This window comes from Lynx canadensis, chromosome A1, assembly GCF_007474595.2.
Source record: "Lynx canadensis isolate LIC74 chromosome A1, mLynCan4.pri.v2, whole genome shotgun sequence".
Taxonomy (NCBI): Eukaryota; Metazoa; Chordata; class Mammalia; order Carnivora; family Felidae; genus Lynx; species Lynx canadensis.
Window position 1 is genome coordinate 196,066,437 of NC_044303.2, and position 26,938 is coordinate 196,093,374.

Sequence of the window (26,938 nt, forward strand, 5' to 3'; positions counted from 1 at the left end):
TGTGTCTCCCTCTCTCTCTGCCCCTCCCCCGTTCATGCTCTGTCTCTCTCTGTCCCAAAAAAAAAAAAAATAAATAAACGTTGAAAAAAAAAAAAATTAATACCAGCCTTGGACACAATATGTCATTTCATTTAGGGGGAGTATAAATTTAAAAAAATACAAAAGCAAGGAAAACAACTTACATGTCCCACACCAAAGGAGTAGTTTAGTAAATATGATCCACTAATATAATAGAATATTATATGGTCATGAAAATATTTATGAAGGATACGTATATTCATGACATAATATCAAATAAAAAGCAAAAGACGAAGTTTCCTGTGTATACTACGATTGCAACTATTTTTAAAAGCACCTACGAGGATGAACACAGAAAACAAAATGCAAAAAAAAATTATTTTGTTAAGTCAGTGGGATATTTGGAATTTCTTCTTCAATCTAGACATTCTTGAAATGTTTCTACATTAACTTTTTTTTTTTTTTTTTGAGCAGTAGTTTGGTAGAAATTTCAAATCAGGCTCAAAGCACCTGTGCCAAATCACAGAAGTTTAGACCTGAAAGAAATCTTCGCAATCTGGTACCCTGCACATCTATCTTCTGGCTGAGGAAACTGAGGCCTCGGGAGGGTTCCCCAGGGACCCACAGTGCATGGCTTATTACCACCACTGCCCCTTGTCATTGTAGCTGCAAGATGGAGGGATGGGAGGGAGCACAAGCTGCTGAGAAGCCACTCTGTTCGGACCTGGCAGCTTCATGCTTGACAGGGTTTGGCTGCTTGGAATGTTCCAGAGCTACGCATTCCAGTCCAAACAGGCCTTTTAATTGATAAGGCTTTATGTTATTACATCTTCAACAATAGGTTTCTGAAATTTTCATATGTAACCGAAGGAAGATGCTTCACGTGGGAAATGGCACAGAGAATTAGTTCAAAGCACTGAAGGACAGATTAATGCCTCATGGAACCCAAAGGAACTACTCTTTCTACACTTCTGAACTCCCTCTGGCACCAGCCTCTTCCAGCCTCTCCTCCTTGCACATAGGTGACCTGCGAAGTCTGCAATTGAAACATAGGGGCTGGAAAGAAATACTGTTTCATATGAAATCGCAACACAATGAACACCATTCTCTGATGCATGTATTTTCCCTTCCCCTCCTGTCCAAGAGTCTGAAATTAAGCACCAAAGAGTAGACACAGAAGTCTTTGCAAAAAGGGAGAGAGTGGCGAGAAAGTCGAATTCCCAATGCAAAAAAAAGTTGAGTCTGGACCAAATTCCCCTGCTTCCCTTGGTGGGTGGAGGGTAAGGAGGAGGAGGAAAAGAGATAAGAAAACACTATAAATACCAATAAAATAAGCTGCTACTAAAATGTATGGGTGTAATAGAAAACAATCAGTTTCAGCAAAGTTCTAAAATCATACACCAAATAACCTTATGCAGCAAAGATCTGAAAGTACAGGAAAAAAACAAAAACAAAATAAACTCACATAAATACATTTCAGTTGGTGCTGCAGTGAAATGCCTCTCCTGAATCCCACAATCACCTCACAGTCTCCAGGGAAGGGAAAAGAAGCCCGGGTGTTCAGAGATGAAAAGGCTGCATCATTCAATAGGCTGACGATGCAATGCTAAGTCACAATAGATCACAGAAAGGGAAATAACTGAATGCGCTTGCAGATCAAAAGCAGCTTGAGTCCTTTGAGCATCATGCTGTAGAAGGCAGATGAGACCCACAGACAGAGTCAGGAAAAGCAAAGCAAAATCCAGGAGACATCTAAGGATAGCATGAGGTCTATGAATCAGAGACTCCTGGCTCCTGCAGGGCGCGGTGGAAAGAAACCTGGCAGGAAGCAAGACATATGCTACCGGAGGCTAAGCCAGGTTTGAGAAGAAAATGGGGCCAGGACAGGAATCAGGCCCAGCATCACCGCCCCAGCTCTCCGGGCAAGGAGAAGCTGGTGTCTAGGCAGTTAGAGCACATTTTGCCTAGACAGACCTACCTTTTCTAGAGAAACCACTTTGAAAAAAGCCAGTTATTTGAACCATCCCATCCTTGCTTCCAGCACCCTTTGGATTCCAGAATCAGAACACTGAGAGTTGACATTATACACTGTGCACATGAAGGCTGGACTTCAATCCTTAGAGGTAACCATCCACAGAGGAACACACGTATCTGTGTTGAAGAATGAGAGTTGCAGGCAGAAGACAGGAACAAAATCCAGAGCATCTTAGTGCACATTAAGGCAAATTGCTAGAAAAGCAAAGATACACTACAATTGTTTCCTTTTCAGTTGCTCTAGGGCAGCAGTGGCCTGTAGGTAGCTCTGGGCACTGAATTAGCTGCTGAGTGGGCTTTTTCTATAGGCTGGACTACAGAGGGCCAGAAGGTCTGCCAAACAAAGGCTATAAGGAGACGTCAGATTCTTGGCTGCCATCAGCTTGCTAGGGTTGGCAAATGCAAGCAGTCCACTCGTTGCCTGGCTCTTCCCCAGCCCCACCCTGCAATAAATCCTCAGACAGAATATGCCCAACATTAAGTCAGAAGGTTTGGTTCCTCAGCTCTAGTGACCTCCTTCCATACAAAGATTCAGGACGCTGAGCTTCACCCACATCCTTGAAATGAAATGAGAAAGAGAACTGCAGGTGGCTTGAAGAAATCTGTTCCATGACAGGCATTAGTCTGTTCCCTTGAGACAGTTCACTCTGGGACAGGCACTAGTCTGTTCTTTGAAGAGACATTCTAGGACAGGACCCAGTCTATTCCTTGAGCAGATGAGTCTGAGATAGGCACTGTTCAGTTCCCTTGGGAAAGTCCTAGCTGGTAGAGCCACCAGTCTATTTCTTTGAAAGGTCCATTCTGGGATGGGCACTAGTCTATTTTTTGGAGAAGGACCATTCTAGGATAGGTACTAGCCTGTTCCCTAGGAAGCCCATTCTGTGGTAAGCAATGTCAGTTCTATTGAGAAGACCATTCTGGGGTTGGCACTTTCCTTAAAGAGGTCCTTTCTAGCACAGGCACTAGGCTGTCCCTTGAGGTCCTTTCTAGCACGGGTACCAGGCTGTCCCTTGAAGAAGCCCATTCTGGGATAGGCACTAAGTCGTTCCCTTGAGGAGGCCCATCTGGGATAGGTACTCATCTGTTCCCTGGAAGAAGCCCATTCTAGAATAGGCACTAGTCCGTTCCTTTGAAGAGGGTTTATTCTGGGATAGGCACTAGGCTGTTACCTTGAAAAAGTTCATTCTGAAATAGGCACTAGTCTGTCTCCTTGAGACTGGTGTCTCAAGTCCTTTCTAGGGTAAGAACTATTAGTCTTGCTGAGGAGACCATTCTGGGATAGGCACTAAGCTGTTCTCATGCGGAGGCTGATCCGGGATGGGCAGTAGTCCATTCCCTAGAAGAAGTCTGTTCTTGGATAGGCACTAGACTGTTCTTCTGAGGAAGTTTATTCAGAAATACACATCAGAATGTTTCCTCAAGTAAGTCCATTTTGAGATAAGCACTATCAGCTCTATTGAGGAGACCATTCTGGGATGGGAAGTAGTCTGTTCCCTTAAAGAGGTCCATTCTAGGTAGGCACAATACTATTCTCTGAGGAGGTCCATTCTGGAATAGGCACTAGTCTGTCCCCCATGTCTAACCTCTACTGCCCTTCTCTTGTCAACAGTTAACCCATACCATCATTTCTGATCTTCCACACTATGAGTAAATGCTAGATAACTTTCACACCATTTATCCCTAAAACACTCCATTCTGGTTCAATTTAAAAATCATACAGGCCTATTTTTATTCCAAAGATAGAGCCTTGGACTAGATAATTTAAGAAGTTCCCAGGGAAGTCTCAATATAATAAGTCAAGATAATTCTTTTCCCAAAATAACACAAGTTTTAAAAATAAAATAAAAAGCCCAACATAGCCAAAAAGTAACATCTAGATTCAAGTACTGTGATCTGGAAAAAAGTTGCGAATCTCGTAGAAATTTACATTAGGTATTATAGACCAATTTATTCAGGGGTTCTCTATTCTATCAACTCACAGAACCTACCAAAAAAGAAAAAAAAAAAAAGGAAAAATTGATTTTTATTTTAAAATGTACATCAGTTTCCACCAACAGCAAATAGAGTAATATCTTGTCTCTTAACTCACACTCCAGGGTGTGTGGTCAGGGAGGAGAAATAAAACACAAAGGTAAAAATCAAACACCTAGATTAATCAGTATACATTTTCTAAGAAACACATTTAGTAAACATCTAGAAGAGTATCATATAGGCTCAACATGAAATCTAAGCAATAGATTGTCACACTGGAAAAGGATTATTTGAAAACACAAATAAACATGTAGTGGCTATCAAAGTAACCTATACTCACATGCATATGGTTTAAATGGCTCTCTTTTACACTGTTGCCTTATTTTACCCCAAGGACATGGGAGAGTAATTCTACATCTTTACTATGAATTCTGACCACCACCATCTTTACTATGAATTCTGACCATAGTAATTCTACATCTTTACTATGAATTCTACATCTTTACTATGAATTCTGATATAGCATTTTACGCCATATCTACAAATAAACTTGTGTTCTCCTTCCCATGCCCTTTCGAGTACATATACAATCAATTCACTTCACCGTCTGACCGGGCCTCAACTACGCACCTGAGACATCAGGCCATGTTCCCCGCTCACACACTACAACTGTTTCAGTACACCAGGCTCTCCCTCAAGAAAGCCCTGAGGACTGGGTGCCCTTTGGGGAGGGAAAAAAAAAAAAAAAAAACAAAGCAATTATCTCGTCTTCTACTCACATGTCAGGCAGACCAGCACAGTGCGCACGAACAGGTCTACCACCAGCTCGCAGTGCTCGGGCACACGGGACACGAAGAAGGGGATGATGATCTCGGCCGGGACGTAGAACTGAAGGGCGTAGGTGAAGAAGATGCCAATGGAGTAGAGCAGCTTGACCGACTGGTACAGCCTGCAGAGAGAGAGCCGAGACCCATTCCAAAGCCTGCTCTGTGCCACAGCACTAGCAGTGAGGGGGCAAGACGGTCTCGCCGTGGCCATGTCTATCCAAGTCACGGACGCGCGTGTCCTTCAGACCCAGCAATTTCATGTCGAGGCATTTACCCTGCAGATATACTTGCACGTTGCGTAACATTTTTCCCTCCAAGTATGTCACTGTCGCATTGTTTACGTATAGAAGGCTGAAAACAGTTGAAATGTTAGCCAGTGGGGAACTAGTTACATCATAGGGTCCCATACAGCTGTGAAAAAGTAGGAGGCAGAACTACAGGTGCTGATATGGAACCAGCGCCAGGATACGTAAGTGAAAAATGCGTGAAGCAGGACAGTGCCTACAGTGTGCTACAAATTGTCCAAAAAAAGGAAAAAGAAGGAAAAAACACTCCCTCCCCCCACCCCACACATGCATATGACATTCTTACATACTCTAAACATCCCCAAAAGGAAACACAAGAAATCGGTAATGTGGTTGCCTCTGAAATGGTAAACTGTAAAACTGGGGACTTGGGGAAGCAAATGGAAACGAACATATTCTGTCTACACTTTGAACAGCTGGAATCTTTACCATGGACATATAACCTTTCAAAAATCAAAACAATTAAAAATGCAATTAAGCGTAACAGGCCTTTTTCTATCCTTCCCCTTCAATTCCCTGTTCCCTAGAATCAGAAGGGGACCACATGACCAAGAAGCAAGAGCAAAACCCATCTTCCCACACCACTGTGGCTGTCTTCCTACCACTGCTTCACATGTGGCTCCTCAGGGAGATGGTTAACTCACCAACAGATAGCTCTGTCTTATCTCTTGCCTAGAACTCTTGTGCAGAGTAGAAAACAAGCCTGATCCATAAGTACTCACGGATCTGAAATGATCAATCCAGGGAAGGCTACCCTGCCCCTTAGCAAAAGCTCCCCTTCAAGCAAGACCTTCATGCCTTCAGCAGCAAGAAACACTGGCCTCCCCCACCTTGTTGGAAATCTATTTAAAAGTGGTGATTGCATTGTGTATATTGTGCATGGAGTTTCTCTGTGGTTGAACTTAATGCCTAGAAGATGTTCTGATGCTATAAACAGGAGAACATCCTGGGAGAGACTGAGTTTGACAAAAGGTCTTACTTGCTCCAAGAATAGATAATAAAAACGCTTTGGAAAAATCAGCTGGTGCCTCTATAATTAAACTCGGTACAACACCAAAGCCTTCTGGAGTGCTGGGAAGTCTGGAAGCAGGATCGTCACCTGCAGGGACGGCTAAATAAATCACGCCTGAATGGAGGCAGAAAGATGAGAGTAGCTGGGTTTGGAGTGTCAAAGGGACGACGACAGGTGCTCATCCACGGCTTTAGATTATGTGGGCTGCTTCTGCTGTCCCTGATCCATTCCTCTTCAGTTATGCCAACCTACCACCTGGCTCTTGAAAGGGCAGGAACATTTGGAAACTTAAAAGCAGGCATCAGAGCGAAAGGGAAAGACTTTCTGAAAACAACAGCCCATTGCAGGACTGCCACTTGGCTGGCCACACCACAACCCTTGTCCCCAGACCCCTGCTGATTAAGGGCACCCTGGGCTAAACACTGACGACACAACCGAATAAACACTCTTCTCAATTTTTTCAACCTGCCTTTGTACAATGCCTCGCTGATCAGAGCTCTAACAACATGCACAGGCAGGTCAACCAGGCCAGCCTGAAAGGTTCCCTGGTCCCCAGGGCACTCAACAAGCTTCTCAGTGTCTGCTCAGCTGCCCTCCACAATGAAATTCTCATCTTCAAAACAGAACTGTTGCTTCAGACACACCCTGCGACAGCTACCTTTTCAGGAAGCATTTCAGTATGTCTCAGTGTTTCCCTGCAAGATAGTAACCAAGAGTTAAGCAAAGTGAGGTACAGAAGGGCTCCCCACAGCCCCAAGTCCACTGTGAGAGGCCTCCACCCACTCATCAAGCCGGTGACTGCCACGGGAGAGGCACAGCAGAAGCTGGGAACCCAGCCTATTCGCCCTCTTTTCTCCCTGTCTGGAATGCTTGAGGTGAACCGATGGGATGCTTGGCCCTTCCAGGTTCAGATTTCTAGGGAGAAATGGCATACCACCTGATCAACCAATCCATGTGGCATACGCCTCCAGAGGAATCCCTCCTCCAAGCAAAGAAGAAAGCTCAGGGCAGAGTTCTCCTTCTGATCGCACCAGGAGAGTATGACGAAGCACTTTCTCACACACAGCATTTGGTCTTCCTGACAATCCTGGAAGAAATGACTACTCCTGGTTCCCCAAAGTGGGAGCTGAGGCAGTGAGCAGCTGTGACCTGTCCAAGGCCACAGAGGTGAACATGGCAGACCGCCCCTACCCTCTATGCCCCAGTTGCTCTCTGAAAACATCTCTTCACAACATGCCTCACAGTTCTAGCGTTTAGTCCTCCTTTTTGTTCAAAAGGCATCTACTGGGTGATGATCGTGTGCCAGGCGTTGTGCCGGGGCTGGGGTAGAATGCAGAGCTTACGGTGGAGGGAGATCACAGTGCAGGTAAACAGAACATTATAGCGCTTTGGAACAGGAATTAGGCTAGGGTCCGAATGGGATCCTGTAGGAACAGAGTGAAGGGGCATCTGACCTAGCCTGGAGGTTGTGGCGGGTGGAACAGCAGAGAAAGTTTCTCAGAAAGAGTGGCTCCTTGACTAAGTCTTCCTCACGGACTAGGAAGGAGGTGCAGGCAGGGCTAGAGCTGGAGTGGTCCTGACAGGGACGTTGCAGATTTTTGTCTCTGCTGGAGGAGCAAAGGGAGGCCCCTGAGGGCTCTCGCCAAGGGAATGCACCCATGACTGGAGTCCTGGCTCATACAGGGAATGGGAGAACAGACCCGGAGAAGGATTAAGACTAGGACAGGCAGATGGGTCAAAGGGCTCAGTGGGGGGCCAAGGAGGGATGGTGCTGGCCAGAGGCAGGGGCGGGGGTGAGTAGGGGGTGGCAGTGGTGGGCTAAAGTGAAGTAAGCTGATTTAAGGGGTGAGTAGGAAGAAAATCCACGTTCTGACCCATGAATTTAAAAAAACATCCAGGGGTATCAGTTAAGCATCCGACTCTTGGTCTCGGCTCAGGTCATGGTCTCACGGTTCGTGAGATCGAGCCTCACATCAGGCTCCGCACTGACAGCGTGAAGCCTGCTTGGGATTCTCTCTCCCCCTCTCTTTCTCTCAAAATAGATAAGTAAACATTTTAAAAACTACAAACTAAATGAAACAAGCGTCCAGGGCTCCCACGCTTCCATCCTTCCCCACGTACCAACAATTGGGCAGGTTGAGGGTTATGCTGCCTTGGATGTTAGCTCCAAACTGCAGGTACCCCAGGCACCCCAGACTGATGTACAGGGCGGTGATGATGGCCATTCCCACGTACAGGATGACCGGAAATTTCTGAGGATCCTTCATTTTGTTTTCAAGGGGCAGAACCTATAAGAGTAGTGAGAAAGAAGAGAAAACACAGGAAAAAGGAACATTAATGGTGAAAAACAAAACTGTAATGGGCTCAGAAATAACTGCTTTAGCCCCAGGAGACAGAAACAAATCCAAGCTATTTCCTCAGAGCTGGAGGAGAGGCAGAGCCCGCTGTGTGAGCCGGGAAGTGCGGGGAGGCGAGCGTGGGCCGGACTGGGACCAGGACCCCTGCCCAGGCCAGTGCTCTGCCTCCGGCTCCAGGAGCCCCATGGGCGGGGGGGGGGGTGCTCTCTGCCCCTCAGCACAGCCGCACGGCCGCCGGCAGCCCTCCCACCTCATGCCCACCCGGCACGATGGGGAACAGACCTCGTCTGAGACCACAGTTCTGCTAACCTGTCCGAAGAATGCAAAACACAGGTCAGGGAACACTGCCACTCTAGTTCTCGGAAACTTCACAACCTGCTACCACCTGCACCTGGCCGGGCTCACAAGGAAGAGTGACAGTGTCGAGCTGTCCCACAAACCATCTTTGATCTTGTCATGACACTCATTTTCCTTGAACGCTTGCGGTCACGAGGCAGAGTGGGTCTGTGCCAGACATACCCCGGCGGGCAGGGAGGGCCCGCTGCAGGCCCGGCGCCGTGAGGGAGCCACAGCCCTGCACTTCCAACCGGCCCTCAACACCACCCCCCCTCCCCCACCAGCGCAGGGGGCCTCCAGCTTCAGCTGATCCACATCCGGTTAGAAACAGTTGCTAAGCTTGCTTCTGGTTACCTTTTGTGGACAGTCTAGAGAGCCAGAGGGCAGGCAGCCCGTCTTCCCCGTGTCTGCCAGGCCTGGGCCAGTGGCACAAACACAGAGCCTACCATGAACAAAGAGTGAGCAGGGGCCCTGCACCCACACACGCTCAACAGCCCTCAAATCCAAACTAAGAGTCGAAACACAGAGAAATCTCAAGCAACAGATAATGATGATCACAGGATGACTCCACATCCAGGCCTTGGCTAAAGAAAGGAAGCAAAGAACAACGTCTGCACTGTGCTGCCAGGGAAAACTGGTAAGTTCTGCACAATGCTCCTTCAGAACCAGGATCTCCAGGCAGCTTTCCACATTTACTCAATCTCTTCTTTCCAGTCCCAAGCACTTGAGAGCTCGTTTCTCACTGCTACAATACGGGGTTCTGTTTGTGTTTGTGAGTCAAGGTGAGACTATCTTCCTGGGCAGCGAGAAGCTCCAAGAAAGAGCAAAGGGAAAGGTGTAAAACCTCGGGACAACAACTTACACACTGATCCCTCAGAAAGTCTCCCCCGTGATGTTAGGGCCTTAACACATCGCACCAATCCCACCAGGGCAACTCCTTAGTATTTTGACGAAAGAATCGATCCAGCTTCTAGGTTTTCTTAAAAGTATATCAAGTGACAGGGAAACCAAATGGGGATAAAAAGATATTCCATGAAAGGAAAAGTGCCTTCTTCCCTTTTCCTAAGCTGTTGGCCAACAGTACTACTAATTTTCTTCAAGGAAGAATTCTGGAACTTTATTATGAAAAAATATAAATAAAAATCAAATTAGGTGCAAATGAGTGGCAGATTCCTCTCTTTAGGAGAAGAACTTGGTGAAATCATAGCAATGGTGGGGGAAGCTAACTAGCAGTGAGAGCTAAGCCATTTATCTACACACAAAAAATACAGCACACCAATGTTCCAGGGCAGAGACATTATTTGTGCAGCTACTGATTTAATTCTAAAATCAATAGTATTATTAATAAAAATTATTAAATACTTACTGTGTGTCAGGGGCTACACAAAGTACTTTACACACATCTCATTGAATCCTAACAACTACTAATCATTAAGTTCACTTTTCAGAAGTGAACAACAAAGAAGTTAAGTCCTCACACAAGGTCACACAGCTGTTCTCTGGGAGAGCCAGGACTCACCCCCAGTCAGTCTGACTCTAGACCCTGCACTCCCAATTGCCATGTATTATTGCTTATTGCCCACATAGGTGATAAATATGCAACAGAGAGGGTTTGAAGGCAAACATTCTCAAATCACATACAATTTGTTTCCAAAACCCCAGTGGAATCCCTGCATTGCTGTTCAGGAGCTGGCCGATAAGTTTCAGAAGATAATTTCTAACAGCATTTCCTCAGCCTTCCAAAGAACAGACCTCAAGGACACCAAGGGCGACACAGAATCACAGCGAAACTCTTACCATCCCAATGCCTTCAAACGCAAAAATGGCCGTGCCAAAGAACAGAGGGTAGGTCTTCCAGGGAGCCACCAAGGGGAGGCGGCTGGGGTCTGGGATATTCTGAAAGAGAAAATAAAACAAAGCAAAGGCTATACAGAGATTCGAGATTTGAACTCCAACATCAGACAGGTCATAACCTTTTCCTAGATTCAAGATCCTCTAAAAGGAGAAAGTCTGACACCTGACATGGCTCGGGGACATTTAGTCTTTGTATTTTTTTTCCCTTCAGGCTTAGAAAACCCCTATTTGCTTTGGGGAAAGACTATATCCCAGTGTACTATAAAAAACTCAAATGCTGGAGCTTGCATAAAAATAGTCACATTCTTTCATTAGGTAATCCCATCTCCAGAAATTGAATCCGAGTAGGGAAAAAAAATCAAAATATACATGCTTATTTATTTTTGAGAGACAGAGAGAGAGAGAGAGAGAGAGAGAGAACGTGAGCCGGGGGGGGGGGGGAGAGAGAGGAGGAGACAGAGGATCTGAAGCAGACTCTGAGCTGTCAGCACAGATCCCGACGTGGGGCTCAAACCCACGAACCGTGAGACCATGACCTGAGCCGCAGTCGGACGCTTAAACAACTGAACCACCCAGGCGACCTGATTATGCGCTATTTTTAAAGTAAAAATTGAGATAACTAAGAGCACATGAAAAACCACTTACGAAATAATAGTGAGAACATTCACTTTTAAAATTTGCATATTCACTATAATGCCACTACATAAACACTCCACATGGATAAAGGTGCTTTTCTCTTTTAATTCTTATAAAACAGTTTGAACACCTGAAAAATTTTATTGATACACACATGATAGGAGTATTGGAACATTAGGGATAAAATGGCAAAAAAAATAAAAAGCATTTAAAATTATAGGCAGATGAAAACCATAGCACTTGTTAACTGCAGGTTAATGGAGGTGCAGACACAGAATCCTAGCTGGCTCACCACTGAACAACAGCCCCCAGTGACGGAGCATCAAAGGAACAGGACTCAACAGGGACAGGAGCTGTCCTTTCAGAATGCGGCTTTTGAAACCACGCGAATACACAGCTTAAATATAAGAATTGCTTTTTAAGATGCCTTTATAATGTTTTTTGTGGCGCCTGGGTGGCTCAATCGGTTGAGCATCCGACTTCAGTTCAGGTCATGATCTCGCGGTCTGTGAGTTCAAGCCCCACGTCAGGCTCTGGGCTGACAGCTCAGAGCCTGGAGCCTCCTTCGGATTCTGTGTCTCCCTCTCTCTCTGCCCCTCCCCCACTCACGCTCTGTCTCTGTGTCAAAAATAAATAAACATTAAAAAAAAATTTTAAGCTGCCTTTATACTGTTTTAAAATTGATTTAACTATAGAGGTATTTAGACAAATATGGGGCATGCTCTAACAGTGTGACAGAATAGTACCAGTGAACAAAAGGAGATCTAACGTTAATCTCTATAATAGGCTTCTCTTTGAAAGTTTTCAAAGCAATTATACTATAGTTTCCCTAAAATATAATTTTAAAAATGCATTTTTTTTCCTTCCTGAGCTTCTACTAAGAAATTGCTTAGATCTCTTTATAAGAAGTATTTCAGTACCTGAAATGAAGACAGACTAATAAATATTTTTGCTCTACGATGAGACAAAGAGTGAAATTACAGTGCCTTGAAATTACTCCTGAGTCACAGTGTAACTTCTGGAAGCTTCCTGGAAACAGGAGCAATCTGTTCGTTAGTGGCTGTTATCCAGGCTCATACATCAGATCTGGCTGAAGTATCAGAGAGGGAATTTCAGAATCCATGTCTGGGGATACTGGTGTGAATGAGACCAGCAGAAGGAATTTATAATTTTCCATACTTAATAATTGCTACTGACTTAAGAGACCAACCACTTAAGTGGAAAATGTTTAGGGGCACCTGGGTGGCTCAGTCAGTTGTATCTGACTCCTGACTTCAGCTCAGGTCATGATCTTGCGGTTCATGAGTTCAAGCCCCACATCAGGCTCCGCACTGCTAGTGCTTGGAATTTTCTCTTTCCCTCTGTCTGCCCCTCCCCTGCTTGTGCGTGTTCTCTCTCTCTCTCTCAAAGTAAACAAATAAACTTTTTTTTTTTTCAACGTTTATTTATTTTTGGGACAGAGAGAGACAGAGCATGAACAGGGGAGGGGCAGAGAGAGAGGGAGACACAGAATCGGAAACAGGCTCCAGGCTCCGAGCCATCAGCCCAGAGCCTGATGCGGGGCTCGAACTCACGGACCGCGAGATCGTGACCTGGCTGAAGTCGGACGCTTAACCGACTGCGCCACCCAGGCGCCCCAACAAATAAACTTTTAAAAAAATGGAAAAAGTTTAACGTGCAAAGAAACATACAAATTAAAATCAGCTCATTATCGACATATTACCTCCTCGGTTCTATGATATTATTAATTTCAGTGACAACAGCTTCCTGAGAAAATGCTGTTAAATGTACATAAGGATTGCAAGATCTACTCCAATTTTGGAAATATCCTAACTATGAAAAACACTGCATCTCAGAATTAAGGAAATGCAGCGATAAAAACATTTACTGGGAGCCCCCTCCGGGGGAGGCCCTCTGCTCAGAACCATGCCATCTGTCATTCCAGGTGGTGAAGATATGGGGAAGCCTGCACAGGTGGAGGATCTCGGTCGGCTTCCAAGATGGTGTTTGCACGAGGAGCAAGCGCACCGGTCACACACGTTCGGGACCGCGGAAGGGTTCAGAAACACTGGACAGCGGAAGATGCCAAGACAAGACAGCAGCAACACAGCCACAAAAACGACCCAAAGGGAGCATCTTGACCTATGCACATCAAAATGATGCTGCTCGACTCACAGCCACAGCACCGTTCTCCCAAGCCGCCCCAGCGCTGAGAGCACTGTGTGACCACACACGCCTCCTGGCTAAGCCCAGAGGCAGGCTCACACTCACGCTCAAGAAATTGGCAGGGCTGCCTCATCTGCAAGGGCAAGTTTGCTCTACGCACAGACAACGCTCTAAACGGACACTGCCTTCCACTGGGGTGGAGACACTGTTGGAAGCCACGTTCCCATCCCAGCCCTCTGATCACGGCAACCACCGCAGTCCAACGACTAAATGCAGTGTGTGTGCACGTCTATGTGAGGTGGCCTCGCTGGCTTTAACGTCCACTGCGGTGTGTCCTAGGCACTGATTCAGATCTCTAATTACAACGTTAAATCATGCATTTATTTACCCTTCCTTGTTTTAACTTAATTTGCCAGAGGTAGAGAAGAAAACTCTCTGGAAATGGTCAATCATGCGTTCATGGGTCCTCCTTCCATGCTCATCAAAAATGGGACATATCCAGACAGCAGTTTATTTTGTTCTTAAAAAATAGTTCTGCAGAAGAAAAGTCAGTATCGGCCACCCATCTGACTCACTAAGACAGAAGAAAAACAGTAAATGCTCACTGAGTACAATGTTAATCTAAATTCATTATGTCATTTCCTCAGTAGAGGAAAACCTGTTTCACAATGTGCAGCTTTCCTAGAAACCGTATCAGTGAGTGACCTGGTCACTGTTAAGTAGACCGTGTGAAAATGAGTTAATGTTCACCTGTCAGATTGACTAATATTAAAAAGATTGATATGTCTAGTGATGGCTACTTACATACTATGGAAGGGAGCCTAGACGAAATTGGTCAAAAGCTTTTGGAAAAAGCGACTTGGCAAAATAAAAATTCAAAAGTGCATACTCTTTAACAGCTACACCTCTAGAAAAATACCTTGGGGGAGTATTTCTACATGGCCACAAAAAGAAAGGCCTCAGAAAACTCACTGCCAGAATACTAAAGTAACACTAAAAAATTATAAACGAACTGACGGTCCACTGATTGGGGACTGGTTAAATAAACTAGGGCACATCTATTCTCTGAGATACTATGCAGCAATTAAAAAGGATGAGGTAAAACTATGTGTAACAACATGGAAAGCTCCCTGCCACGCTGGTGCTGTCCCGGAAACAAAAAAGCGAAGTAGAGGAACAGCACAGCTAATAATTTTTAAAATTAGGTTAAACACAAAACAAAACATTCTTTTTTTTATATATTTCTCTACGTACTAGACACAATTCAAACCAGGATACTGTCTGTGTTATGTGTAGACGCATTCACAGGACCTAGATGGAGACAGACCAATCACACACAGTGAGTCTCTGAAAGAGCCTCGGGGTGGAGATGTGGTTTTCGATGCTCGTGTTGTCTGCATCTTAATGAGTATGCACTGATGAGTCCTTTGAGTAATTACATCTAAATACCTTTTTTTAAAGTTATGCTTTTATTCACCTGCTTTCATTCTCCTCTTTTTCTGGAGTGTTGGCAAAACACATTGTCTCGTCCATAGAGGGCCACGCTGTTTGAGGGCACATTTTTCTCGCCTCGTCTTCTACCCATTCACATACATCTTCTCTTGCACTGCCCCACAGACCTGCCCCCGTGGGCTAGGCAAGGGGAAGCAATACTGGATTTATAATTTTGACAAATAAATATATAACTGGAGTGGTAAGGAATTACTTTATCTGAATATCATGTTACAGGGGCCCCTGGGTGGCTCAGTCGGTAAAGCGTCCGACTCTTGATTTCGGCTCAGGTCGTGATCTCAGTTCGTGGGAGGAAGCCCCATGTTGGGCTCTGCGCTGACAGCACGGAGCCTGCTGGGGATTCTCTTTCTCCTTCTCTCTCTCCCCCTCCCCCTGCTTGTGCTCTCTCTCTTTTCTCTCTCAAAACAAACATGTAAAAATAAATAAATAAATAAATATCGAGTTAGAGAAGTTGATTTTTCTTTTCATCTTAATATTTGTCTATTTTCCCATTACACGATGATCCATATATTAACTATCCAGTTGAGGAAAAGTCTAAACCAGTGATCTCAATAGGGGTGACTTGGCACGCACATACCCACCCTCAGCACACTTTGCAATGTCTGGGGATATTTTTGGCTGGCCTAACTTGGGGAGTGGCTGCTACTAGCACCTGGTGGGTAGAGGCCAGGGATGTTGCTAAAATCCCACGATGCACAGGACAGTCCCCACGACACAAAGCTTATCTGGCCCAAAATGTCAACAGTGCCAAAGTTGAGAACCCCTAATCGAAATATACCACACGTAAGTAACATCTCCCTATTTATGTTCCACTTACTTGTTTTGTTTGCTGCTTTGATTATGTAACAGGCGGAGGGAGAGCCTGGGCTCTTACCTGGACAATGAACTGGTAGAGCATAACCAGGCTAACCAGCATGGTGATGTTGGCCAACAGAGAGAAGATGGACAGGGCTCGGAGGTTCCTGACAAAAACCAGCAGCACCAGGAAGGGCAGGAAGGTGAGCATGTAGAGTCGGGAGTCCATGGTGGGCGTCAGAATCACAGTCTCATTGTTGTGGCAGTTGTTGGTGGTCCCATTGGCCGCTTCGATCACCTAGAATGAGGGGAAGGAAAGCGACAGAAAAATCTCTCAAATGACAGAAGCCGGTGGACCTCCCACCCAAAAGGGTTCCTAACTGGGGGCTCAGGAGGAAAACAACGCCATTCGGGAGTCTGTGGCTGGTGAACCATCTTCAGAGATCTTCATAACTGTCATCAGCAACCCAACTGTCTGAGCTGGGTTTGATCACATCTTACCTAAAGACAGGAGGATAGATAAGGTACCTGGAAGTTTCTCAGTGTCATAGGTCTTTAGACAAAATTACACAAAAGACACCGTTCTATATAATGTGTTAAACTCTTAATTCTTTTGTTGACCAAAACTGGCTTAGAAGGAATCTTAAACTCAAAATCCACTTATCTCTTGCCATTCTCTCTCTCTCTTTTTTTTTTTAAAACCAGGGCCCTACCTGTTTAAAGTTGTCAGCCAGAAAGACAAAGTAGACACAGCAGAACCCCAGCTGCGTGACAATCAGGAAGAAGTCCACCAGGTGCCTGTAGATGGGGAAGGAAAGAATACAAACATCATGAGAATGAAAAGCAAGAGAGTCCCGGAGACAGAGGTGTTCCAACAGTGCTTCTTCCCAGGCCGTCACAGCCCCTTCCCACCAGGTGACAAGGATGGGGGTGCCCTGACAAAAGGAGAAACCGTGCAAGGTGCCACCAGTCTGGAGCTTTGGAGGAGGGTGAAGACGACGCTGAGGTCCCCTTCCTCTGTCTTCTCTAGAATGCTGCATGGGGTCGGGTGATCCCGAGATCAGAATGGCTAGAGTGGAGCACACACCCCAGGACCAATGACCAGCCCCTGGCCTCCCCCTCCCCGCGGCCTGCCTATCCTGTCTCACACTGTTTGTTCTAAAGCTACAGGGAGCCCTCAGCATAAAAGCCCAGGAGGTGGAGCCCTTTACGCTCGCTTCCTATAATATGGATCTAAGAAACAGCCTACTCTCACATAAGTACACAGAAACAGATGTACCAAAACAGACGACTGATGGAAGCCCTGAACAACAGCTGGCAACAACCTAAAAGATCATCAAAAGGAAAATGAGTAAATGCAAGACCATTCTTAAATGGAGAGGTATACAGCAGGGAAAAAGAGTATGTTAAATCTATATGTGCTGATAGAGATAGGTCCAGGACCTTTAACTGAAAAAACAAACAAACAAACAAACAAAACAGCTTCCAAATAGTACTTATAGTACTGTCAATTTGTGTAAAAAATGTTAAGAACATGTGTATGTTTGTATACGTACAGAAAATGCCAAAAGTCTACCCAAGCAAGTGTAACCAATAGATACTTTTATTTTTCACTTTATGAACGTGTATCTTGCTCAAAAAAAAAAAATTTACCATGAACAGACATTAATTTCATTAAAGAAAGGAAGGGAGGAAATAAGGAAGGAGGGAGGAGAAATGGGGAGAGAGAGAGAGAAAGAGAAACAGAGAGAGAGGAGAGGAGAGAGAAGAAAGGAGGGAAGGGGGCGGGGAGAAACAATCAATCAACTACCAGCCAACCAAATAACCAACGGTGGCCACTTGGCACGATGGCTTCTCCCAGTCACAGAAAATGATTCTGCTAAAAGAATCGCAAAATAAACCTGTATCACAGGAGGAAGCTATGTGTGAAACTATAAAACCTCCCTATGAACACAAAAAGGGAGTTTTCCTGGAGAACATAGATTTAATGCAGTTCCATTTAAAAAGAATTTAAAGGATTCAGCCTTTGATGTCAACTCTCTACTTCTAAATATACCATTTCCTCAAACAGGAAACAAAAATTAGAATATTTCTCTCCAGGCATCTGGAAACTTACCCTAAGGAGAAATTTCCAAACACTCCCCGCCCCCCTCCCCCCTTGAAATGTCTCTTTCCCCAACAAACCCATTTGTTCTAGCTCAGCTCATCTCTTCCTTAAAGCCTTCCTTCTCCTGCCCGGTGCCCTGCCCTTAAAGCACCTATCATGTGCACTTTGCATCTGGCACAGGTAACCGTCCTTAAATCTCCTCCCCGTCTGAGCCCCTAGGGTGCGCTTCTAGCTTCTGACACTTTTTCTACAGGTATAGACTATTCCTGATCTCTTGTCCTTGAGCCTTCCACATATCCTTCTCCTTACAGAGACTACAAGTCCGCAAAGGGCCAGGACCACACTATTCACCCCAGGGGGAACCCCCTCCCTGTATCGAGAATTATTCTGCATGACTTATAAGAGAGTGCTTAAATATCTTTACTGAACAAATGAGTGAATAAAAAATAATCACTGGTCATAGACTGCCAAAGCTGGGAACAGCCAGGTTGGCCAATAAGGAAACTGAGGACCAGAGAAGAAAGGGGTCACACAGCCAAGGTCACCAGATGACTGCAGGCAGAGCTGAGCTAGGAGCCAAATCCATTGACCCAAACAATGCTCTTTCCACTGCTTATACCGTGTGCCGCACCCCACCTCCCTGTCGGAGGGCCTCCGCTCTGCGAGGCCACAGCTGCAACGAAGGAGGGAAGTGGTTACCTTCCCCAGTGCGCGTGGTTCCGGAGCCAGGAGCTGGGGCTGGATTCCAGTCCGTACATCACTGTGTCCCCATAGTCCACAAAGGGCTTGTTCAGTCTGGGAGGAGAGGGAGAGAGGAAAGGCAGAGTGTGTGGGTTCAACAAAGTGACAGAACACAGGTAGCTCCCTGAGACCTGGGCCAGTTCCCTACCTGTCACCCTGGAGAAACTACTGAGTCCTGCGTCTAATGCTTTCAAGGATCAGAAGTGTTAAATCAACAGGTCAGTTACTTCCATATAATTACCGACCATCTGGCAGAACCATTTCAGTGGGGTAAATACTACAAAGCACATAAAATGAGAATGCGGTCTCTGTCCACTGGACACAAGCAAATACAACAGATGACAACAAACTGAAAAAGAACACAAAAATAACCAGGGGAAGGGAGTTCTGCAATAATCAGCAGCCACCTGCAGCTAGCGCAGAGAATTTAGAGTGGCCTAAGTCCTCTCTTTCAGCGCGGCTAACAGAATCCCAAAGGACAACTTGGCATATCAGAGCGCTCACCTGCGGCAGAAGTGGTGAGCACATTTCACCAGGATACCCATGCAGTGCACAGCCACGATGCCTATCACCAGCAGGCTGAGGGGACCCATCTGGGGACAGGTGTTTCGGGCAAGAGGGAGAGAGAGACAAGCAGGTAGAATTAGGAGTGAACCCAACGGAGAGTGGATTTGCAAGTGATCAAAACACTACTAAGGCACCTTCCAGTGACAGAACTTCTGGCACAACGTTCGAGATAGGAATGTGATCGTGGGAGAAGGGCATGATCTGAACCTTAGCATGCTTTCAAAAGAGTTAACCTCATGGAGAAGAATGACACAGCATAAGGCTGTTCCAAAACAGCTTCAATTCAGCCGAACAGAAGGCTCCTATGTTCTGGGAAGAAGAGACAGGGAAGGGGTGGAGGGAAGGAGAAGTTCTGGGAAGAAGAGACAGGCAAGGGGTGGAGGGAAGGGGAAAGGTCTCATTAGAGCAACGCCAGATCAGGAAAAGATGCCCTTAGCTAAGGGCAATCCACATCTCTGAGCTAGCTCCAACTCTAAGAGAAACCAAATGGCTTTAGATTGCAGTCTGTAGGGGATGAATCATAACAGAAAAAGTAAAATTCTCAGAGTTGGCCTCCTAGGAGCGGGACGTGGAAGGACTGTGGAAGAAACCAACAGACTTCTGTTACGAATACATTACTTAATATTATTGACAGAAACTCCCTGAGACATTTTAAGTACTCCTCCTCACCCCAGAGTAAGCTATATGAGGGCAAGAATCTCTCTTTTTTATTCACTGATAACGCTCAGAACCCAGAACAATGTCAAGCACACACAAGGCCCTAAATAAATATGTTTAAGTGAACGAACACCTGAATTTTGCTCCTTCTCAGCTGAATTAAAGAGAAAAGCTTTTCATTTTTAAGTGTTTTAAATGAAGCAAATTTAAAAAAACACACACACCATCTCCTAAAACTTGTCATGATACTCCCCCTGCCAGTGCAGATCCTTACCAAGATGCCTGCATTCTTCACTGCCAGAGGCAGCCCCAGGAGGCCGGTGCCAATGTTGCCTTTTAGCAAGTGGACCAAAGTCTGGAACCATCTGAAGTGGAAAGAAGGTAGACAAGGGCATGTTAACAATAATGACAGCTAACATTTACTAAGCACGTAGCCCTGTGCTAAACACTTTCATGCATTATCTCATTCAATGTCTACAACAACCCTATGAAATAGATGTTAACTTTGTTTTATGGATGAGGAAGACACTTGCTCAAGGTCATATACCTAATAAAGAGTTCAGCCAGGATTCAAACCCAGGCAGTCTGACCCGCAAGCCCTCCCCTTGCCTCTGTGCTATGAGCTCCATTCCCTGTGGGATCTCCAAGAACCCCATCTCTATGGCACATTAGACCAGAGGGACACCACGGCTCTCTGTAGATGCTTTATCTTTTCCTAGTGGGTCTGGTCTGGGTTTCACCATAACTGCCCACTACAGAGACTCGTATCCAAAACCACAATGGAGGATGACAAGCATTCAGTGTGAAGGACAAGACACTGGTGTAAGAGAAAAAAGAGGGACATAAAAAACAGAATCCCAGAACCCTTAAAAGAAAACTGTATGCAAAGTGAACAGAGCAAAAGGAATATGGTACCACAAACGGCCAGTCCCTGGAATACTTTGTATTTAAAATTAAAAGTCGATGGGAATGCAAGCTCTGGAAAACAGTATGGAGGTTCCTCAAAAAACTAAAAAGAGAACTACCCTACGGCCCAGCAGTTGCACTACTAGGCATTTATCCACAGGATACAGGTGTGCTGTTTCGAAGGGACACATGCACCCCCATGTTTATAGCAGCACTCTCAACAAGAGCCAAAATATGGAAAGAGCCCAAATGGCCATCGATGGATGAATGGATAAAGAAGATGTGGTATATATATATATACAATGGAATGTCACTTGGCAATCAAAAAGAATGAAATCTTAGCATTTGCAACTACGTGGATGGAACTGGAGGGTATTATGCTAAGTGAAATTAGTCAGAGAAAGACAAATATCATATGACTTCACTCATATGAGGACTTTAAGAGACAAAACAGATGAACATAAGGGAAGGGAAACAAAAATAATATAAAAACAGGGAGGGGGACAAAACATAAGAGACTCACAAATATGGAGAACAAACTGAGGGGTACTGGAGGGGCTGTGGGAAGGGGGATGGGCTAAATGGGTTAAGGAGCACTAAGGAATCCACTCCTGCAATCATTGTTGCACTCTATGCTAACTAATTGGGATGTAAATTATAAAAAAATTAAAATAAAATAAAAGAATTTGCATTTTCAAAAATAAATAAATAAATAAATAAATAATAAAATTAAAAGTCGGATTGGAGAAGCCCTCTTCAAACGTCACCTAGTTCATCATTCTGCCTTGAGGACAGATTTCCCCCTCACCTATTATAGACTGTCCATCTCACGCTGTGATTATAAAGCCTATCCCGCACCCTCATTCATTTTTTCACCCAGCAAATCCTATCTGTTCTGTGTAAAACATTGTGCTCATACTGTGGTAGAAAGAAGTATGAATCAGATACGGACCTGGACCTCGGTCTCTAGAAATTAATAATGTTTCAATGAAAAAATAAGGCAGACACATTAATAACCACCCAGGCAGAGAGACGCCTTCTTAAGATGTGCCTGGGAACAGTGTTCAGGGAGGGGGAGGCAGGTGAGGGTCCCAGAGTGGAGATCTGAGCTGAGTCCGGGAGGACAGGCAGAGCTTGCAAGGGTGCCCCTGGGGAAGAAAGGCCTGGAAATACAAAGCTAGAGAGAGACACGGGGCATCAGCACAGAGGAGTGTGTTTCCTCAAGGACTGACAGCAGAGGAATGTCCTCATCTGCCATATTTTCTATCCCGCTACCTCCAGAAGGATACAAAACAGGTCAAATATCGCCATCGCTTTGCCCCAATACATAGACTCACTCAGGATTTGGCCTCTGGCACCATCTGGAAATTCTTCCGCACAAATACCCTAAATCCCTCCTAAATGATGTTTCCATATATTTCTTCAAATCAGCAATTCAGAAGAAACCAAAAGCAAATAACATATGTTCACTCGTAAAGACCATAATAAATATGACCTATCTCTACTCTCTGGAATGGAATTTTACTTTTGGTAACCTTTTTCCTTCTACCTCTAGGAAGAAGACCTCTCGACCTGCCTACTGTCCCCAAGTTTTTCAGGAAAGATCAAGAAAATGTCTTTGAATCTAAATGAGAAGAGGCTGAGCACTCTCCCGGACTATCCTGAGGAAACAGCCTAAGGACCACACGAGTACAGGGGTGACTGCTTAATTATCAGCAGCCAGGGATCAGAAGATTATAAGCAGGATGATAAGCGAGGCAAATGTCTACCTTAGCAAATGTTTAATCCACTCAAGGCAAAGGTAAGCATTGTATCAAACCCACCTGCCTACCAGAGGCCTCTCCAAAATGCCTCTGAGCTGGGTTTTGTGGGAGACCAGGACCCTATTAGCCCTGGTTCTGCCAGTAACTCTATACAATTCCCTTCCCTTGTCTGGACTTTAGTCTCAGCTGTAGAGTGAGGGGACTGGATAGGACAGCATCCTTTCCAAGGTCTCTTTAGCTCCAAAACACCAAGATTCTAAGCAACTGGCCAACATTACTCTCTTTAATCAATGGCCCCAAGCTGAGATTACCCAAAACCATGAGTATCACAAAATCAACTCCATGGACTGCAAAGTCTTAACTATGGGGAGTACAGGGAGGAAACCTTGCAAATCTCTGTAGTTCAGTTTATGTTCCAGATCAGCAGTTCTTACACTTTTTGGTCTCAGGAACCCTATATATACTTATAAAGTATTAAGGATACCAAATAGCTTTTGATTATATGGATTATGTCTGCTGATATATATTACAAATTAAAATTGGGAAATTTTAAAATATGTATTGATTAATTAATTAAAATAACATGTTAATAAAATAAGTAAATTCTATTTTAAATTAATTTACTTAAAATTAAGTTAATTTAAAAATAAAATTATATGTTAATATAAATAACAGATTTTTAAATTTCTTTTTTCTTTTCTTTTTTTATTTGAGGGAGAGAGAGAGTGTGTGCAAGCAGAAGGGCAGAGGTAGAGGGAGGGAGAGAATCAAGCAGGTTCTACGCTTAGCATGGAGCCCAACTGGAGGCTCCGTCCCATGACCATGAGATCATGACCTGAGCTGAAAGCACCTTAACCAACTAAGGCACCCAGGCATCGCTATAAATAACAGATTTTTTTTTTAATTTTTTTTTTAACATTTATTTATTTTTGAGACAGAGAGAAAGAGAGCATGAACAGGGGAGGGTCAGAGAAAGAGGGAGACACAGAATCTGAAACAGGCTCCAGGCTCTGAGCTGTCAGCACAGAGCCCGACGCGGGGCTCGAACCCACAGACCGCGAGATCATGACCTGAGCCGAAGTCGGACGCTTAACCGACTGAGCCACCCAGGCACCCCAACAGATTTTTTTTTTAATGAAAAGTAATTCTCTTTTCCAAAACGAAGACTGGTACTAATTTACAGGTTTTTTTTGCAAACTTCTTTAATGTCTTGCTTGATAGCTTCACTACCTACTTCTGCATTAAGTCTGTTGTGATATGTTGTTTTGGTTGAAGTACACGAAGAAAATCTGTCCTCACAAAGACATGCAGTTGGAATGTGTTTTAGCAATCTCTTTAGACGATTATGGTAGTTTTCCTTTGATACTTGACATGTAGTTGTTTCTTAGAAGTTAGTTACAACATGGAGTCTGGCCTTTTCAATATCCTATCAGATCAAAAATCTACTGGTGATCTTGCCCTTTGCATGAATCTTTCACCCACGTGCAATTTTCTAATATCAGGCTGGCCATTTGGAAGATACTGGTTCCCTGAGTTATGCAGATCTTCCAAGCACTGGCACATTTCACTACACAATATCAGAAAAACTCACATTTATTAATATCACTGAAGTTTTGTTGTTTTTTTTTTTAAGGGAGAGAGCGAGCACAAGTTGGGGAGAGGTGCAAAGGGGGAGAGAGAATCTTAAGCAGGCTCCATACTCAGCATGGAGCCTCACATGGGGATCAATCACACGACCCTGGGATCATCAACTGAGCCGAAATCAAGAGTCAGATGCTCAACCAACTGAGCCACCCAGGCACCCTACTAGCCTTTAAGTAGAGGGAAGCTGTCAAGGTCAGTGTTGGATACCAGGTTTTTTTCTAGTTTTGCTTGAAAACTTAAATTTTATTGTGGACCACAAATACCATTGTTTTTCATGAGGTTATGGTCTCATTATTTTCATTTTCAAGAAAATGTTTGCCAAGTCCTCAGGCCTGAATAACCTACAGCTTGTAGTTCAGAGGTAGTTGAGTTCAGTAACTCAATCACTCCAGGTCTTGTCCTTAAGACAGGTGTCATACTTTGGTATGCAATAGAGGTATTTCACATGTACTTCCCATTTTGTCACGCAGATTATTAAACCTGCATGAAGGATTAAGTAATAAAATGAGTAATTTGACTGCTTCATCAAGGGTCTGCTTACGTGAAACTGGCTTATTCTTTGTACACGTGTGGCAGAGAAAAATACGATGACTGGCATAAGTTGGTAGTATTGCCTTGATTTATGCTAACGCACCAGCAATTTTACCCGCTGCTGAACCATCAGTGTAAATGCCAACACAGTGAAAAGGCAAATAACGTGTTAGCATTATTATGAAAATAGTTTCAGTCTCACAGACTTCTTGAAATGGTCTTGGGAACCCCAAAGAGTCACACTTTGCAAACAGCTGTTCTAGATAACCTAGAGCAGTCAACTGGTTTCTCAGCCTGCCAGCCTGGGGGAAAAGGACCCAAGCTGAACCAACAGCTGGTATAATGTAACTCAACAGGGCAACAAGAAGAAAAATGCCCAACAGAGTAAAATGAGGCTGTTGTCAAAGCAGTCAATGGCTTGGCAAGACCAAGTGTTAGGAAATAAACTCACTAAACACACCATTATGGAAGTGTCTGGGGTTCCGATCTGCACCCCTGATTAGGGATTTTTCTTGAGCCCTTAACCCTTAGAAGAGCCAGGTATATGCAAGCATGTACTTTATTCCTTGCATTTTGTTCCTTGTACTTTGTTCCATGTTCTTTGCTCCTGGACAAAGCAGATAACAGGGTGGGGCAAGGCACAGTAGACAAGGACTCCAGCTCAAGAGCTTGTCTCTAACACCCTGATATGTGAGAAATCCACCTGAGCTAATGAGGTCTCCTGAATCAGCTTATATCTTAATGACACCTGGCATGCTTTCTACACCTAAATGCTCAGGTGGATCCAGCCTGAGTAACCAGCTGGTTACTCAACCAACCCTCCCAGTCCCTAGGGAGTACTTTTCCCTCTCCCACTTGTGATACTGGACATCACTTGCAGATGGGCATTCCTGGTCACCTACCCTATAGCACAGTATCAGGGCAGGATAGGCCCTCACAACAAAGTATACCCAGGAAAACATCCCAGTACAAGCCCAAGGAAGGTATCTCCTGATTTTCTCAATTTCTAACAAGCAAGGAGAAATAGTTTTGGGTTGATACTAGTTATAACGCAATGTGAAAAAAAAGATATTCAGAATAGCTAACAGGCACACATAACTTTCAATACACACAAAACTTGTGAGCTACCATCCTGAAGTTGCTAGTGATTGGTTTTGAACTTCAGGGAGGTCCCTTTAAAAATGAAAATCTAGACCCCATATGACAAGCATTACACAGACAAGCTGATGCCTGATAACAAGAGCAAAAACTGGAAGAGAAACTATAGAGAGAGAAGCTTGGAAAAACAATTGCACAACGCGTATGACTTCTGAAGGGAAGCTATCACATGTCAATGGCTGCATTTGGAGCTCCTTCTGCCTGGGGGGAGGCCAGCTGGGAGGATAGGTTAGGGAAAAGAGGGCAAAGATGGTCCTCACTGCCGCCAGTTGTTCTCTGCACAATCTTTCCCATCAGCTAGCACTGCAAGGAAATGGGGGAATCTACAAAAGCATGCCACATGAGACATAAGCTATAGAGACTGAATCTTTAGGAGCAGAAATCACCTAGTGGTAATGTGGACAGACCATATCTTCTGGTTCTATCCCAAGAGAAAATGCCCTGCCCCAGGAGAGCCTGCAGCCAAAGGGAGCTTCACCAGTAATGACCTCCAAGAGAAGCTTCAAGAGCCTCCTTGGGCAGTCACATGGGACAAGTCTAGCACATAAAGGATCCCTCAGTTAAGTCACACCCAACCCACAAAGGAACACAGAAAGGGTAACAGTTAAGCTTGAGGAATAAACAGAAGGGGTCAAAAAAGATGGAGAAAACATACTTGAGGTTCAGGACTGAGTATGAAAACTCAGTGGGGTAGAAAACCCTCTTCTGAACCTTCTAATTCAAGTGGGTAAGCACCAGACAGTCAGCATACCTTCACAGTGGGGTCCTCAACTTTCTCTTACATTTGGAGAAACTGAGGCCCAGAGAGGGCACTCAGATGAGCCTTGGGATTCAGTTTCCAGGAATAAAACTCAAGCCCTCCCTAGGCAATGCAAAGCAGACCTCCTTTCCTCAACCTCTTGAATTTTTCAAATGCAGGAGAAATTATTCCTTCCTCCCTCTTACCACTTCTTCAACCAAATGAACTGGCTGTTTCATGATGGGGACAGAAGTCTGGGCAAGACTCTGCAAAGGAAGCTTCCAATTGAGCCTAGAGGTATT

General features: G+C 44.7%; 1 protein-coding gene across 2 annotated transcripts in view; it reads right to left on the minus strand.

Annotated features, from left to right (window-relative positions):
• The window catches only part of SLC36A1 (solute carrier family 36 member 1), a 65,183-nt gene that overhangs the window by 5,866 nt on the left and 32,379 nt on the right, over window positions 1–26,938 (minus strand). For both annotated transcript variants that reach the window (XM_030328934.1, XM_030328950.2), the window contains exons 3-10: window positions 20,170–20,260; window positions 19,176–19,264; window positions 18,630–18,725; window positions 16,537–16,621; window positions 15,903–16,121; window positions 10,658–10,756; window positions 8,289–8,455; window positions 4,803–4,972 (exon numbers count right to left, since the gene is read on the minus strand). In XM_030328934.1, coding sequence (XP_030184794.1) covers window positions 4,803–4,972; window positions 8,289–8,455; window positions 10,658–10,756; window positions 15,903–16,121; window positions 16,537–16,621; window positions 18,630–18,725; window positions 19,176–19,264; window positions 20,170–20,260 — 1,016 coding nt within the window. The remainder of the gene's footprint in view (window positions 1–4,802; window positions 4,973–8,288; window positions 8,456–10,657; window positions 10,757–15,902; window positions 16,122–16,536; window positions 16,622–18,629; window positions 18,726–19,175; window positions 19,265–20,169; window positions 20,261–26,938) is intronic.